The sequence below is a fragment of the Ostrea edulis genome, chromosome 8, assembly GCF_947568905.1.
Source record: "Ostrea edulis chromosome 8, xbOstEdul1.1, whole genome shotgun sequence".
Taxonomy (NCBI): domain Eukaryota; kingdom Metazoa; phylum Mollusca; class Bivalvia; order Ostreida; family Ostreidae; genus Ostrea; species Ostrea edulis.
Window position 1 is genome coordinate 60,943,195 of NC_079171.1, and position 16,009 is coordinate 60,959,203.

The 16,009-nt window shown below is 35.4% G+C and overlaps 1 protein-coding gene and 1 long non-coding RNA gene across 2 annotated transcripts in view; both read left to right on the top strand.

Moving 5' to 3' along the window:
* The window catches only part of LOC130049348 (uncharacterized), an 81,396-nt gene extending 68,205 nt beyond the window's left edge, over positions 1-13,191 (top strand). The window contains exons 2-4 of the mRNA XM_056146783.1: positions 7,743-7,752; positions 10,960-10,969; positions 12,019-13,191. Coding sequence (XP_056002758.1) covers positions 7,743-7,752; positions 10,960-10,969; positions 12,019-12,994 — 996 coding nt within the window. The 3' untranslated portion in view covers positions 12,995-13,191. The remainder of the gene's footprint in view (positions 1-7,742; positions 7,753-10,959; positions 10,970-12,018) is intronic.
* Positions 13,192-14,094: 903 nt separating this feature from the next.
* Positions 14,095-14,884, top strand: LOC130049352 (uncharacterized). The gene is made up of 2 exons (XR_008797865.1): positions 14,095-14,284; positions 14,793-14,884. It is a non-coding gene; the product is annotated as an uncharacterized LOC130049352 (long non-coding RNA).
* The last annotated feature ends 1,125 nt before the right edge of the window (positions 14,885-16,009 follow it).

The following is a 16,009-nucleotide window of genomic DNA, read 5'->3' on the forward strand; positions in this document are numbered from 1 at the left end:
TTTCAAAAATGAAAGTGAATTTGTGTTCCCCAAACAAATAAATAGTTTTCTAACCATTGCAGATATAGTAGAACACTGAACCGACACCCCCTGCCCCCCCCCCCACCCCCACCCAAATGCCCAAACATCATATAAATTTTGCACCACTCTGTACCTCACGGATTTTGTATGACATACTACGCGTTGTATGTATTTATAGATAGTGTGCGTACAATTTTATATTTGTGAATAACCATCGTATACTTTCTGACAAATAAATTGTTCTGTTTTAAAAATATAGAATTTTACACTCGCACTAAATACGTCACTGATGTACGTACGTACTTAGGTGAATATTGTCGTCTGCTGTTACATACCGTTTAATCAAATTAATGTGAATGGTACAAAATAATACTTGAATCTTCAAGGAATATATTGTTTATTAACAGAATCATCCATCGTTATATAAACTATTTAAATGTAGTTTACTTTGTATGCAAGGTGAAGATAACGAACAGTGATCAATCTCATAACTCCTACAAGGAATACAAAATAGATAGTTGGGCAAACACGGACCCCTGGACACACCAGAGGTGGGATCAGGTGCCTAGGAGGAGTAAGCATCCCCTGTTTACCGGTCACACCCGCCTTGAGCCCCATATCCTATGTAACATGAATTCTCACGAATCGTTGGTTGGTGCTATTTATACACCGTTCTGTTTACGCTATAGCCATAACAACATAAATAGCACCCGGTCTGTTAGATACATGTAGGCTTCAATTCATCCGGATTTTTATTATCATGATGATTTTAATAAATGTCAAACTGTTTAAATGAATAATGATATATTATTTGAAAATATATTTATTACCCAAATGATTCTCGTTCCCTCTATAACTGCCATGATCAACGCAAATTGCGTCACGATGACGAATTTGTTAGATTCGTTCAACTGATATTTTAACCCCTCTTCCACCGTTGCCCGGAATGAAACTAGGAAGGATTCTAAGTTATTTAGTAAATTTTTAAACCATATAATTTTTTTCCAGGCGACGTGAGAAGAGGTGTTCAATTCAGCTGGTTTATCTATACAAAAATCATGAAAACAATACAAATAGGCTCAAAGCCCTTACTTTATCTGATTATGTATTACGCATGCGCATATATTAGTTGATTTCCATATTATTTTGAGAATTATTATGAGTTACTCTTTTAGAAATTTGACAGGAAAGTATCTACAACGCAAAATAATTTTCCTCCATAAAAGCCGGGCAGAATTTAACAAAAACTGTACCTACTTCTTTCAGAGTAACTTTCTGTGACTCGGAATTGGATTCACATCGACAAAACCTGTTATATTGTATTTAAATAGTAGATTATATTACAAAAATGCTTTCTTATATCGCGCTGACATGTTTTGTACATGTACCAGTTGAGATCGTTATTTGCACAATGGTTTCAAATACCGAGTACTCCATTTATTTGTTCAAGATGCACTGCACACAGTTCGTGTGACCGGTCGACAGCTGCTGCTTTCATTTCCTGTGGGTAAATGATATGTCTAGGGGTCCGTGTTTGCTCTACTCTTGATTTTGTATTCTCTGTAGGAGTTCCGGGATCGATCACTGTTTTATATTTTCACCTGTTCATCTTGATTAAACTGTGATTGTGCATAAATTATCAACCTAGTTGCATTTTAAACTTCAAAATCACTATGTATTAAATAAATGAAATTGAATGCTTTTACAATTTCAGAATGTCTTTCAGTAACACAGGATGTTCAGAAGAAAGACGTAAATTACGTTCTCCATCACTGCCGAGCTTATATCAATTATTGTTTCGTCAAAAATCCGGAATCTTGAGATTATATAAAGTTGTATATAGCTGTGTCATATTGTCAGAATGGCCTTAAGTAAAACAGTTCATCCACACGACAGAACTAGATTCGTAAGACTGAGTTTGGTTATCCTCGAAGAACTGACACCGCTGTTGCAAGATATACTCGAAAATGAAATCCTACCAACTCAAATATTTAATCAAGTTTCACAACAGAAGCAACTTTTCGAAAAACTTGGGGCTGAACAAACAATAATAATTCAAAATGCTCAGACTAATGGGTACAAAAACTTCGATATTACTCTTCTGTACACACTATTACGCAATCTCAAATGTCTAAAAGTCGCATCTCCAACACAAGGATGGGGGACATCACAAATGCCTGGAAATGGGGAGACAACTCTTGGTGATGACATTGAAAGAATTCGCCTCATAAGGAACAAAATATATGGACATGCTTCTGAACCATCATTGTCAGAGACAGAGTTCCAGGAACACTGGTCCAATATTTCAGACATTTGCAAAAGAATGCAGACCTTGCTTGGCAAGAAGTATGTCGAAAGCCTGCAAAGAGCTGAGGTACGTGCTATTGACAGAGATATGGAAAACACATACCTCCAGAAAATTCAAAGTATGTGCATTGCTGAGAAAAGTACGAGAGAACTACTACAACAGTTCGTCCAAGATAAAGGTAAATAACAGACATAAAAGGCATGCATGATTGGAATATTATCAAAAACTAATACATACTTATCCTGTCATATCTTCCAGGAAAGTGGTCAAAACGCTTCTCCAATAATTGATACAGCTACATTTTTGCTGCACTTCAGTATTTAATGTTTGCACTTTTTAGCAAAACTATGAATGGAAATTGCAATAATAAATAGTTCTAATCAAAGAACAATGAAATATATCATGTATAAACTGACTATAACTCTACAAATAACCAGAAGCAAATTTAAAGCATGATATATGTATTCTTCTATTTCTTTAACAGCTCCGTTGCAGGGTAATAATAACTGGAATGCCACGCTAAAATGAATTCAAATAATCATACCAGTGTAGGGAACTCCGAAAAAATGAAATTGACCACACGGTGTACTATATTATTGTCGATAACGCTGTCAGTTATGCAACAACCCAGCCATTAATCCATCTTAAGACTAATACTGTCATTGTGTTTATTGTTTATTTTACTTCCAATTAATTGACCATAATCATGTCTTCCATCTGTATACCTTTATTTTGCCGACCTTGAATAACTCCATCGAAAAACACTGCTATTTTTAAGATTGGCATAGTAAGTCAAACAAACTTGTGTGACCAATGCTAAATTTTACACCCACTGCTCCAAAATGCTAACAGAAAAGAATTGACCAATCACTAAACGCCACGTAATGAATGAAACAAGAATAAGTATAATTTCAAACCAGATTTAATTTTTGAAAGTAAAATTATGTTGTCGAAACAGACTGCTATAAGTAGAATGCAATATAGAATGTGTCTATTTGCTCTCAATTGAGTACGTCTTGGGCTTACGGGTGGACTGGAATTTTGTACACATATTATGATCAGTCTTGAATTATTCAGAGACATATGTAAAAGTTATATGGTACCAATTTTAATGCACCATTCGACAAATAATGTATCTTCAGTGATGCTCAAGCCGAAAGTTCGGAAATTCGAAATAACAATAAACCTGCAAGAGCTAAAACTATGTAGAACGAAAATAAATTGATGAGTTTACGTAACAATTTAGTTATATAGAGAACAATGATTGGATTGGAGATATTTCTAATTCCATATACACACATTTGCTGTTGTTTACTCGTAAGCACTCTGATGGTAATTGATGCAACTGTGCCGTATATCAATCAGCCTATTGATCCCAAATATTCAGCTGTCCTTACAATAAGTAAATGCACCCTTTCTTAGAGTTGTATTGAAATCTTATTCGTACATCTCATGCAATTCTGTCCACGCACAAGCACTGGACCAAATATTCATTTTTTTTTTATTAGAGAAAGTGATTTTTGTTGTAGTTGCTTGTAGTATTTGTGTTTTATTGTAGCTCGCTGTGTGGAAGAAAATGTGAGGATTGAAACCAGGAATCCACGAAAGAGGAAGTTTGCCCAAATATTAACTGACACAAGCATTTCCATTCTGAACGAAATTAAGGATTGCATCAATGAAATGACACCAGATTCAGATATAGAACAAATATATGAAGTAGTTGATGAATTCATTCGCGAGAACAAGGAGAATATACAAACTTTAACGTCCTTTCCATTTTTTGAAGAATTAGAACAAAAAATAAAAAGATATGCTTATTTGAAAACAAACCGGATGCAAATTTTAATAAGACACTTCCACTTTATTTTGAAGTTAAAGAAAACGTATAGTGCTGAATTAGAGAGTTCAGAAGGCAGCTTACTGCTGAAGCTGACCTTTTCCTCAGAGAGAGGCTGTGACCTCTACCTAAATGATCTGGAGAGAGGAGAGATTGGGAAACGTATCCTATCTCTGTTGCTGTACCCTCCATACCTTGCCAACTTTGATCTACATGCTGAAGATTTGATGATTTATCTAAATAATAATGAACTTACAGCAGAGATCAGTAAGTAGTTGTCAATGAATAATAACTATCACAGAATTCAGTTCGTAGTTACTACTTCAGATTTTAGTGGTTACGTAAATCATTCCCACAACATTCATTGCAATCTCGAGGGAATATAGTAACGGGATTGTTCGTGCGTGGGTAATTGTCTGTGTGTGTAACACAGATCTTGTAGCCACATTTTGATGAATTGATTTTATACTTAGCATGCAGATTTGTTATAAAAAAAAAAGGCAGGAATATATTGATGTTGAGATCCAAAGATTAGTTACTTTGGGACTTCGTGGAAAAAACTCGTCGACAGTCTGCATACCACAATATATGCTCAATTGATTCAATGTTTTACATTTTGCTTTCTTATGGACTTCATTGGGAACAATTACATTTACTGTTTGCCTGCATTGTGCGTGGATACCACGTCGTGCGAAGTTCTTACATGTATTTTATCAATTTTTCACTAATTAGTATTCCAAATATTATGTCCTTCCTTCGAAGGTTTCCCCAGTTTTCTTGTTATCATTACATCATATGAGCCGAAACCTCAAATGGACTTTTCTGATCAGATCTTGGCTGACATCCATCTATCGGTTCTTTCGTAATCCTTTAAAATATTTTTTATTTCCACATTGCTAATTTCAGGCAAACCTGCGGAAGATATGCTTAGATAAAGATGATTAAACCCTATTGTAATGAAGGTAGTTGAGAAGAATTAAGTTTCTGTGACTTTATTTTCAAATCTTCTCAAGAACAAGTTGGGTACGTACAACGAAACGTGGCAAAACTTATCCTTGGATGATGTCTCAAAAACCACTGGGATATTGAAAAATACATTGTAGTTTTTTAACAATTTGTGGATTCAAGTTTATTCATTTCATCCTAGGGGAGGGGGTCAAATCATGCAGTCAGTTTCTTAAGCTCAAATTTACAAACAAAGGAATATATACCGTCAACATAAGCAACATTCTTCGTCATAAAATGGTTCAGTCGTGTATTCCAACTTATTTCAAGTTCAAGTTTACACCCTGTATTTCCTACAGCGATACTTCTACTATTGCATCCAAACTTTTTTAATTATAAACAAACATTGAAGTGTTTAGATATAGACCATCTTATTCGTAATCCACCAACATGTTCTTGTTCTTCATCTTCTTTCAACTACAGTCCAGCTGGACATGTCATTACTGGTGATGCTGATATAGTTGAAAATGAGGACCTCAAATCACTTATTCTTAAAGGTCCTAAATGCAGAGAACCTCGGTCTTTTAAATGGCAACAGAACTTCATCTCTATTATGAGTTATGTCGAAGATTATGCCAGACGATGGGCTAAATAGGAAAAACGAAGAACTTTATACATTGTCAGAATGGGTTAAAAGCATAAGAGGGATATTGCAATCCCGCATTAGACACATGAAAACAAAAGTACATACCATCTATCCTTCTGTGTTTAGTAAACTAGAAGTGATAAAAGAATTAGATAGGTTACATGAGGAATATGTATTGGTTCCAGCTGACAAAGCTAGTAACAACATTGTCTTTGTTGGTAAGGCTCGTTATTACAACTGTATTTTAAACGAACTTGGCATTAATTCCACTTTTGGTAATCATACTTATACTCCAACTGCCCTTTCAAAAGACGAAATTCTTCAAAACCATGCTTCAGTTTTAGACACATTTAATATTCCAGTCAATGGGTCGAGTGAATATGAGTTACCGTACCTATACTGGATTCCTAAACTACATAAAAACCCTTACAAACAAAGACACATTGCTAGATCCAGTAAGTGCTCTACCAAGCCCCTATCTTTCCTCCTCACGAAAATGTTAACAGCTGTGAAGGAGAAACTTCAAACTTACTGTGCGACTACATATGCCAGAAGTGGTGTTAATCAAATGTGGATTCGAAAAAAATTCTAAAGAACTTTTAGTAAACTTGAAATCACCGAATGTTTCCCAAATCAATAGCATTAAAACCTATTACTTTTCAACACTATACACGACCATTCATCACGATAAATTAAAAACTAGACTTTTTGACATCATAGACAGTTGCTTCTTCAACAAAAACGGAAAACGGAAATATTCATATCTAGTGATCAGTCATTCAAAAACTTACGTTGTTAAACACCACTCTGATTTCACGCACAAGTACTCTGAAGTTGAAATAAAAAATATGCTAGAGTTCCTCATTGACAATATCTTCGTGGTGTTTGGTGATCAGGTCTTCAAACAGTCTGTTGGAATTCCCATGGGCACGAATTGTACTCCTTTGTTAGTTGACCTTTTTTATATTCATATGAAGCGTAAGTTATTCAAAAACTTCTACGTGAGAAGAAAAAAATATCTCGCTGTGACCTTCAATTCGACTTTTAGATATATCGATGACGTTTTGTCTATTAATAATGATAGCTTTTATTCGTATGTCGATTTGATATATCCCTGTGAGCTCAAAATAAAGGACACCACACAGTCGTCCACTTCTGCTTCATACTTAGATATTTTATTGAAAGTAGACATTAACGGCAAACTGACAACTCAACTGTATGACAAACGGGATGATTTCAGCTTCTCCATCGTCAACTTCCCACATTTCTGTAGCAATATTCCATTATCACCTGCATATGGTGTTTATATATATCAACTGATTCGATATGCAAGAGCTTGTTCTGGGTATAGTCAGTTTTTAAATCGAGGTAAGCTACTGACAAACAAGTTGATGGTACAGGAATTTCAACAGTTTCGATTGAAGTCAGCATTTCGCAGATTATATGGTCGTTATAACGATCTAGTTCGTCAATACAACTTCGCATTGGGTCAAATGCTGTCTGACGTGTTTCATACCGATTGTTAAGCCGTTCTTGGCACACTGATTTTGACTGCGGATAACTCCGTTTACCTGATCAGGATATGGGGCTCACGGCGGATGTAACCGGTCAACAGGGGATGCTTACTCCTCCTAGGCACCTGACCCCACCTCTGGTGTGTCCAGGGGTCCGTGTTTGCCCAACTATCTATTTTGTATTGCTTGTTGGAGTTATGAGATTGATCACTGTTCGTTATCTTCACCTTGCATAAGAGAGATTCGGTATAGTTGAAAATGAGGACCTCAAATGAATTATTTAAAAGGTTCTAAATACAGAGAACCTCCGTATTTCAATTTCAATTTCAACAGAACGTCATTTCTATTATGAATTCTGTTGAGAATAATGCCAGGAGATGGGCTAAATATGAAAAAGAAGAATTTGATACATTGTCAGAATGGATCAAAGGTATAAGAGGAATATCAAAACCCTGCATTAGATATATTAAGACAAAGGTACGTATCATATATCCTTCTGTGTTTATCAAACGAGAAGTGATACAATAGATTAGATAGGTTACATGAGGAATATGTTTTGGTTCCATCTGACAAAGATTGTAGCAAAATTATCTTTGTTTGTAAGGCTCAGCATTGCTATCGTATTCTAAACAAACTTGGTATTATTTCCACTTTTGGTAATCGTACTTATACTCCAACTCCCCTTTCAAAATACGATTTTTTTTCAAAACCATGCTTCAGTTTTAGACACACCTAATATCCCAGTCAATTGGTCGTATGAATATGAGTTATTGTAACTATACTATAAATGGAAAAAAAATCCTATCTAGTGATCAGTCATCCCCAAAAAGTGCTTTGTTAAACGTCACTCTGATTCCATGCACAATTATTCTGAAATTTAAATAATAGAATATATGCGGAAGTTCCTATTTAGAAGTATATTCGTGGTGTTTGGTGATTAGGTCTTCCAACTATTTGTACAAATTGTGCTACTTCGTTAGTTGACCTGTTTTCATATTCCTATGGAGTAAAATGTATTAAAAAGATTCTACGTGAGAAGAAAATAATAGGTTGCTTTGGCCTTCAATTCGATATTTAGAACTATCGACGACGAATTATTTATTAAACATAATATTTTTTATACTTATATCGAATGGATATATCCCAATGGACTTGGAATAAAAGACAGTACAGATTCGTCCACTTCTGCTTCATATTTAGATATATTAATGAAAGTAGATATTAACGGCAAACTAACAACTCAACTTTATGCGAAACGGAATCATTGCAGCTTCTCCAACGTCAACTTCCAATATTAATGTAGCAATATTCCATTATCAAATGTATATGATGTTTATATATGTAAAACTTATATGCTACCAATTTTGATGCACCAGATGCGCATTTCGACAAATAATATCTCTTCAGTGATGCTCAACCGAAATGTATGAAATCCGAAATAACAATAAAGTTTTAGAGCTATCATAGGGAAACACAGTGTGCCAAAAAAAGTGGAGTCAAATTCGTCTAAGGATAGGAGCTATGCGCAAGGGAGATAATCCTTAATTTTGAAATGAATTTCTAAATTTTATAACACAGCAATTAAATATACATCCGTATTTTCAAGCTAGTAACGAAGTACTTAGCTACTTGGCTGTAGAGACCCTCGGGTAGAGCAGAGGCCTCGACCCAAGGGTCATAATGTAAAATTTATACTGTACCAATTTTGATGCACCAGATGCGCATTTCCAAAAATAATGTCCTTCAGTGATGCTCAACCGAAATGTTTGAATTCCGAAATAATAAATAAATATATCTCAAATACATCTCAACTGATTAGATATACAAGAGCGTGTTCAGTTTTTGAATCAAAGCAGTTTACTATCAAACAAGTTAATGGTACTTGGGTTTCAACAACCTCGTTTAAAGTCAACATTTTTCAAATGTTATGATCGTTATAACGATTTGGTTTGCCATTACAACCTGTCATTGATCAAATGCTGTGTGACGTGTTTCATACCGATTGCTAGGCCGTTCTTTGCACACTGATTTTGACTATATATAACTTCAGTTACCTGGGCAATATATAGGGTTCACCGCGGGTGTGACCGGTCGACAGGGGATGCTTACTCCACCGAGGCACGCGACACCATCTCTGGTATATGAAGGGGTCCATGTTTGCCCAGCTCTTAATTATGGGCGGACGGGCGGTTTGGCGTCAAGAATTGGTTTCCGAATGATAACTCGAAAAGTTTACAATCTAATCAATGTAAAACTTATACGGTACCAATTTTGATGCACCTGATGCACATTTCGACAAATAATGTCTCTTCAGTGATGCTCAACCGAAATGTTTGAAATCCGAAATAACTATGAAGTTTTAGAGCTAAATATAGCCAAAACCAACGTGCCAAAAAAGTGGAGCCAAATTCGTCCAAGGATAAGAGCTATGCATGAGGGAGATAATCCTTAATTTTGAAATGAATTTCTAAATTTTATAACAGCAATTAAATATACATCCGTATTTTCAAGCTAGTAACGAAGTACTTAGCTACTGGGCTGTAGAGACCCTCGGGGACTAACAGCCCACCAGCAGAGGCCTCGACCCAGGGGTCATAATGTAACTTTGATATATTGTTGGGTACCAGGTAAGGAAGACCCCTGGTGATTTGGAGAAAAATGGAGGTCAAGGTCACAGTGACCGAAATTAGAATGAAAATTTCAGAAAAAATTGGTTTCCGGATGATAACTCAGAAAGTTTAAATCCAAATTAAATGAAACTCTGATATATTGTTTGGTACCAAGGAAGAAAGACCTCTATTGATTTTGGAGAAAAAGGTCAAGGTCAAAGTGACCAAATATGAAATGGAAATTTCAGAAATATTTGGTTTCCGGGTGATAACTCAGAAAGTTTAAATCTGAATCAAATGAAACTTTGATATATTGTTGGGTACCAGGTAAGGAAGACCCCTATTGATTGTGGAGAAAATAGGTCAAAGGTCAAGCTCACAGTGACCAAATATAGGATGAAAATTTCAGAAAAATTTTGTTTCCGGATGATAACTCAGAAAGTTTAAATTCGAATCAAATGATACTTTGAGATATTTGAGATATTGTTATGTACCAGGTAAGGAAGACCCCTATTAATGGTGGAGAAAATAGGTCAAAGGTCAATATCACAGTAACCGAAAATAGATTTTTAATAAAAAAATTGGTTTTCGGAGAATAACTCGAAAATCTTTAATTTGAATGGAATGAAACTTGGATATATTGCTGGATATCAGAAAAGCAAGGCCCCTATTGATTTTGGAGGTCAAAGATCAAGGTCACAGTGACCGAAAATAGATTGAAAACTTCAGAAAAATGTGGTTTCTGGACAGTAACTCGAAAAGTTTAAAACTGAAATTAGTTCTTCACAATTATAAATATGCCACATCATTCCTGACTATACAATGTATCCAATGCAACTCGGCTCATGCACCCCTAGGTGCATACATTGATTTCTATATGTTATAACAGCAACTAAATATGCATCCGTATGTTCAAGCTAGTAACGAAGTATTTAGCTACTGGGCTATAGGGACCCTCGGGGACTAACAGTCCACCAGCAGAGGCCTCGACCCAGGGGTCACAATGTAAAACTTATATGGTACCAACTTTGATGCACCAGATGCGCATTTCATAATCCATTCATAGTCAGTGTAAACAGATTGTGCCACGTGTTGAAATTGGTTGGTTCATAGAGGGAATGCTATTTGCAATATAAGTATTAGCATATAATGGTTTGTTTCACTGACCATTTTAAGTTTATTTAGAATGTCGGATGTGTGAACTGTGTATATACTGGAATTATTCATGTCATTATTAACGAAATTAAGATTACTTATCCTTGCTTCGTATAGTATCATTCTGTGACGTAGCTTGTGAATTGTTTCAATCAAGAGCTGTATTGAATATAACACTTATGGCTGACGCATTTCTTTGTCACTAGCAAATGAAGTTTATTTCTTTTCTTTATAGTGTTGACATCGACATCAGAAATGCTTCACCCCCAGCACAGTGCCCAGGATGTCATACCGTGTGACCTATGTGAAGCTATTCCTTTACAGAGTCATTGTGAACGTTGTGATGTAAACCTATGTATGAACTGTGTAGGAAAACATCTCTCCGATTTCTCTAGAAGACACAATGTCGTCCACTATTTACACAGGAAATCTACTCTTAATTACTCAAAATGTTCAAAACACGCCGATCAACACTATCAACATTACTGTGAGAATTGTGACATTCCCGTCTGCATTACCTGTGTGTCTTCGGGTGAGCACAAGGGTCACGAGTTATCAGATATTCTTGAAATACTTAGCGTGAAAACAGAAAGTTTACAAAAAGATCTAGAAGAACTAGAAACCACAATTTATTCTCGATATGAGGTAATGACATCCGATGTTCAAACTGAGAGGGTCGAGTTAGAAACTAATTACGGAAAACTGATCACAGCTGCCGATCAACAAGGAGAGGTCTGGCACCGAGAGATCACCGCAATTGTCAACCAACGAAAATCAGACATTCAAAGGATGAAAGACGAACACCTATCTATTCTGAATAAACATGCCGATGAAATCACACAGAAAATTACTGAACTCAAACAAGTCATTTCCGACTTGAAATCAAAACTAAAATCAAATGACGTCTTCTTAACCTTGCTGTACGAATCTAGAATTTCCGAATTTCGAACATTACCGCCTAAAGTCCAAATCACATTACCAAGTTTTACTCCTCGGAAATTAAAAAAAGATCAGCTCAATGACATATTTGGTTCCCTGTCATCATTATCCATTAAGACAGAACATGCTGAGAACATTACCCCAACAATGAAGTCAGCAGAAGCTGTATCGTCTCCTCCAGTTAAATCACTTCTTGATGAACCACGTCTCACTGCCACCATAGACACTGGGTATACAGACTTATACAGTGTTAGATGTCTAAATGAAGAAGAAATCTGGACATGTTGGGGTAACGAAATCGTAAAACTCATCAACCTCAAGGGTAATCTACTGACATCAATGCAAACCAAGTCAGGGAATGCACCATGGGACATAGCAGTAACGCGGGACGGAGATCTTGTTTATACTGACCCAGGTGATAAAAGTATAAATTTATTGAAAAACAATCAGATACATACCGTGATCAAACTTCAGGGGTGGATACCTCGCAATGTCTGCAGTACCTCTTCCGATGATCTCCTGGTTACCATGATCAGTGATGATGAAACACAATGCAAAGTTGTGCGTTACTCTGGCTCCACAGAAAAACAAACCATTCAGTTTGATGATCAGGGTTGTCCTCTATATTCATCTGGTTATCATTTCACTAAATACATCAGTGAGAATAGGAACCTGGATATATGTGTTGCTGAATACATGGCTGACTGTGAAGCTAGTGCAGTAGTGGTGGTCAATCAGTCAGGAAAACTCCGATTTAGATACACTGGTCATCCCTTTAATACCATGGAATCATTTAGACCAGTCGGCATCACTACAGACAGCCAGAGTCACATCATGACAACAGACCCCGACAATCACCGTATCCACATCCTAGATCAGGATGGACAGTTTCTCCGTTACATTCACTGTCATTTAGAACGCCCATGGAGTTTATGTGTGGACAACAGAGACAACCTCTTTGTGGCTGAGCGTGACACTGCTAAAATGAAGAAAATCCAATATCTAGAAACACAACGTTAGTTACATTTCAACAAAGTGTTCACTACACATCTAAACACACTATTAATCACCAATCTCGACACAGTTCCAATTTCCAATTTAAACACGTTGGTATTTACATATATAAAACTTGAGTTATATTCAAATACATTGTGTTTATTACAACTACAAACACTGTGTTAAATCACAGAATTGACATGATTAGATGCCTGATTCAGCAAAACCGTAACTAATTCAATGTGTAATGATTTGTGTAACAATAACACCAAATTGTAATAAAGTACTTATAGTATAGTGTCAATAGCTAATCGTGTAACCAGAGTAGCAAAGTATATATATATATATATATATATATATATATATATATATATATATATATATATATAAAGCACTAACATGACCAACGACACAAGCAACCCGATTGTCAAATTTTCGGTCCCTTCTTCGGGACAAACGAAAAGAATTACATAATGTGGCCAATATCAACAGACAATAATAACAAAAACTACATATAAATACATCTAGCACTACAATTATACTAATCTACAAACGTATTTACAGCGCAGACTACATGTTTTGTTTTTTGGTCTTTAGGCTTGCCAATCAATATTAAAAGTGGAGCGAATTAGGACATGCCTTATTCGTCCAAAGAGCTGATCCAAAAAAAGATCTTAGCATCCTATCGAGTTAGGCACCCCCGGCCCTCCAAGTATTTTTATGTACTGTGATAGCGATTTCAACATGTTCATCAGTGTCAAGAAAACTGAATGTACGGAAATGAGTCATGGGACGTCACATATTCATTAAATTCAACCGATTTCGAAATACGTCATCGGGTACCGTTATATTTCGACAAACAGCTATTCCGGTGCATTGCATACTTCATCTAACAAAACATATAAATATGAATATGAAAACACATCTAGCAATCCTTGTGTAACATCATAAATTGTGCTATAGGTTCTTTATTCCACGTTGATGAGTATCCAGTGCTCCCCTAAGTAAGGTGCAAACGTGATGACTACAGCTAAGCACTTCCCTTCTGTCACAATTAATGTATATATTTTCCAATTATAGCTCCATAGCTCTTAGGATCTTTATCCTTTTCAATAATTAAATATCTCAATGTGTTTCCATAGTATTCAAATCGTTCACGAGGTATGTTTGTGCATTTAATTTCCGTGCAGTTAGTTTGGGTGTAGCAATTGCCGGGTGTTGACGTGTTTATCCGCATTGATCATATTCATATATTTCATCTAGTTACAGTCATCAAGTTTTAATACCTTGTGACCAGAGTCCACTACTTCTGAGGTAAGTTTACTCATTACTTCAATATTTTTATTCCACATTTATTCCTAAATGGCCAACATACACATTTCATTACAATTTATACTAGAATTTACTGTGATAGTGCTTGTGAGTATACAACAGTGTGCAATACATTCATATGTTATTTTATTCCAAATGTATATGTATTTACCTAAACATAATTGTACGGTGTACTTTTCATGGCAGAGTATAGGGAAACGCCCAGAGTACGCAGTAAATGCTATTTAGTAAAGTAAAGTGTATATGCAGTAAAATGCAGTGTATAACGTATACGGTACCAATTTTGATGCAGTGTGTAATATGTACATGTATATTCAGTTAAATGCTAGTAAGTATAGTATAGCGAAGTATGCAGTAAAATACAATGTGTAAAATGTGCCTACAGCAAAATGTAGTCTGTGTAAATTAAAGTGAAGCAACGTCAGTGTTGTATGTGTATTGTAACAGAATATCTGTATCTAAATTGTTTTTACAAATGTTATCGTTACAGATCCCTTCTTCATTTGACTCCTTTTTGAAGTACAGTAAAAGATGAAGATTTGTGTATAACTTGAGTGTATTAAAATAGTATAAACCTTAAAACTCGTCTTTCTAGTTTAATGTCTGGCGTCCATCCTGCGACACCTTCAAAACAGTGTATTGCAAGATGTACTCAAACTTATGTCAACCAATGACCACATAAATATCACGAGAAAATGACCAGCATACAATGTACTGTTTCATATGACATTATAGATAATTATCAATAATTAGTTTTATGTCAAAAGTTCTCTTTATATACCATAACCCGAAATAATTTTCACAAATAGCGAAAATAAGAAATGATTACAAATCAATCCTATATTTCCGAACCTCATTAGCTTATCATTTAATGTTACATAATTCCACCCAAAAAGTCAATACTTAAAGCTGACATGAATTAATAAATATAGTATAATTATATATGTCCTCCATATTTCTCTGGTAATCCGCCATATTAGTAGGATATGTTATTGTTATATGTATCAGGGTTCGCATGGTATATAAGGGGACGAGTTTTGCTACGCTTCACTTCAGTGTCTTCGATTTACCTGTGCGGGTAGCTTCAACAGGTAACACGTACATCCCCGATACTAATTTATATGACATCAAGAAGAAATGAAATCACGTTTTGAAACACCATGCAGTGCTCAAAATTACGATAAACATATCGTACAGTAGTAAATCATTCTAAAAGCTTTGGATAAATATAGAATGTCTTCTTTACGTGAATGTGCGTACATTTGCAATAAATATGTTAAACCTATGCAAAAACGCGGAGAAATATTTCATCTATTACCTAGATCTATTGACGAAATGGAATAAGCAAAGGGTATAAATCCTATATCATTCACACTTACTTCAAGCAAAATGCAAATACATAAATGCTATTGTACATATAAAGAAGATGAATCCTTATACCGTATGGTTTACTAGTCAGAGTATTGCAGATTTATAAATCAGGAAAACATTTAGGTACATAAATTCTTTTGTGCATAGATAATTTGCATATACGAGAGAGAGAGAGAGAGAGAGAGAGAGAGAGAGAGAGAGAGAGAGAGAGAGAGAGAGAGAGAGAGAGAGAGAGAGAGAGAGAGAGAGAGAGATAGAGAGATCTTTGTAATAAATTAAGTGCGCTCTTATTAAGACAAATGATATCGTTAATTTAATATACGAGAACAGTAACTC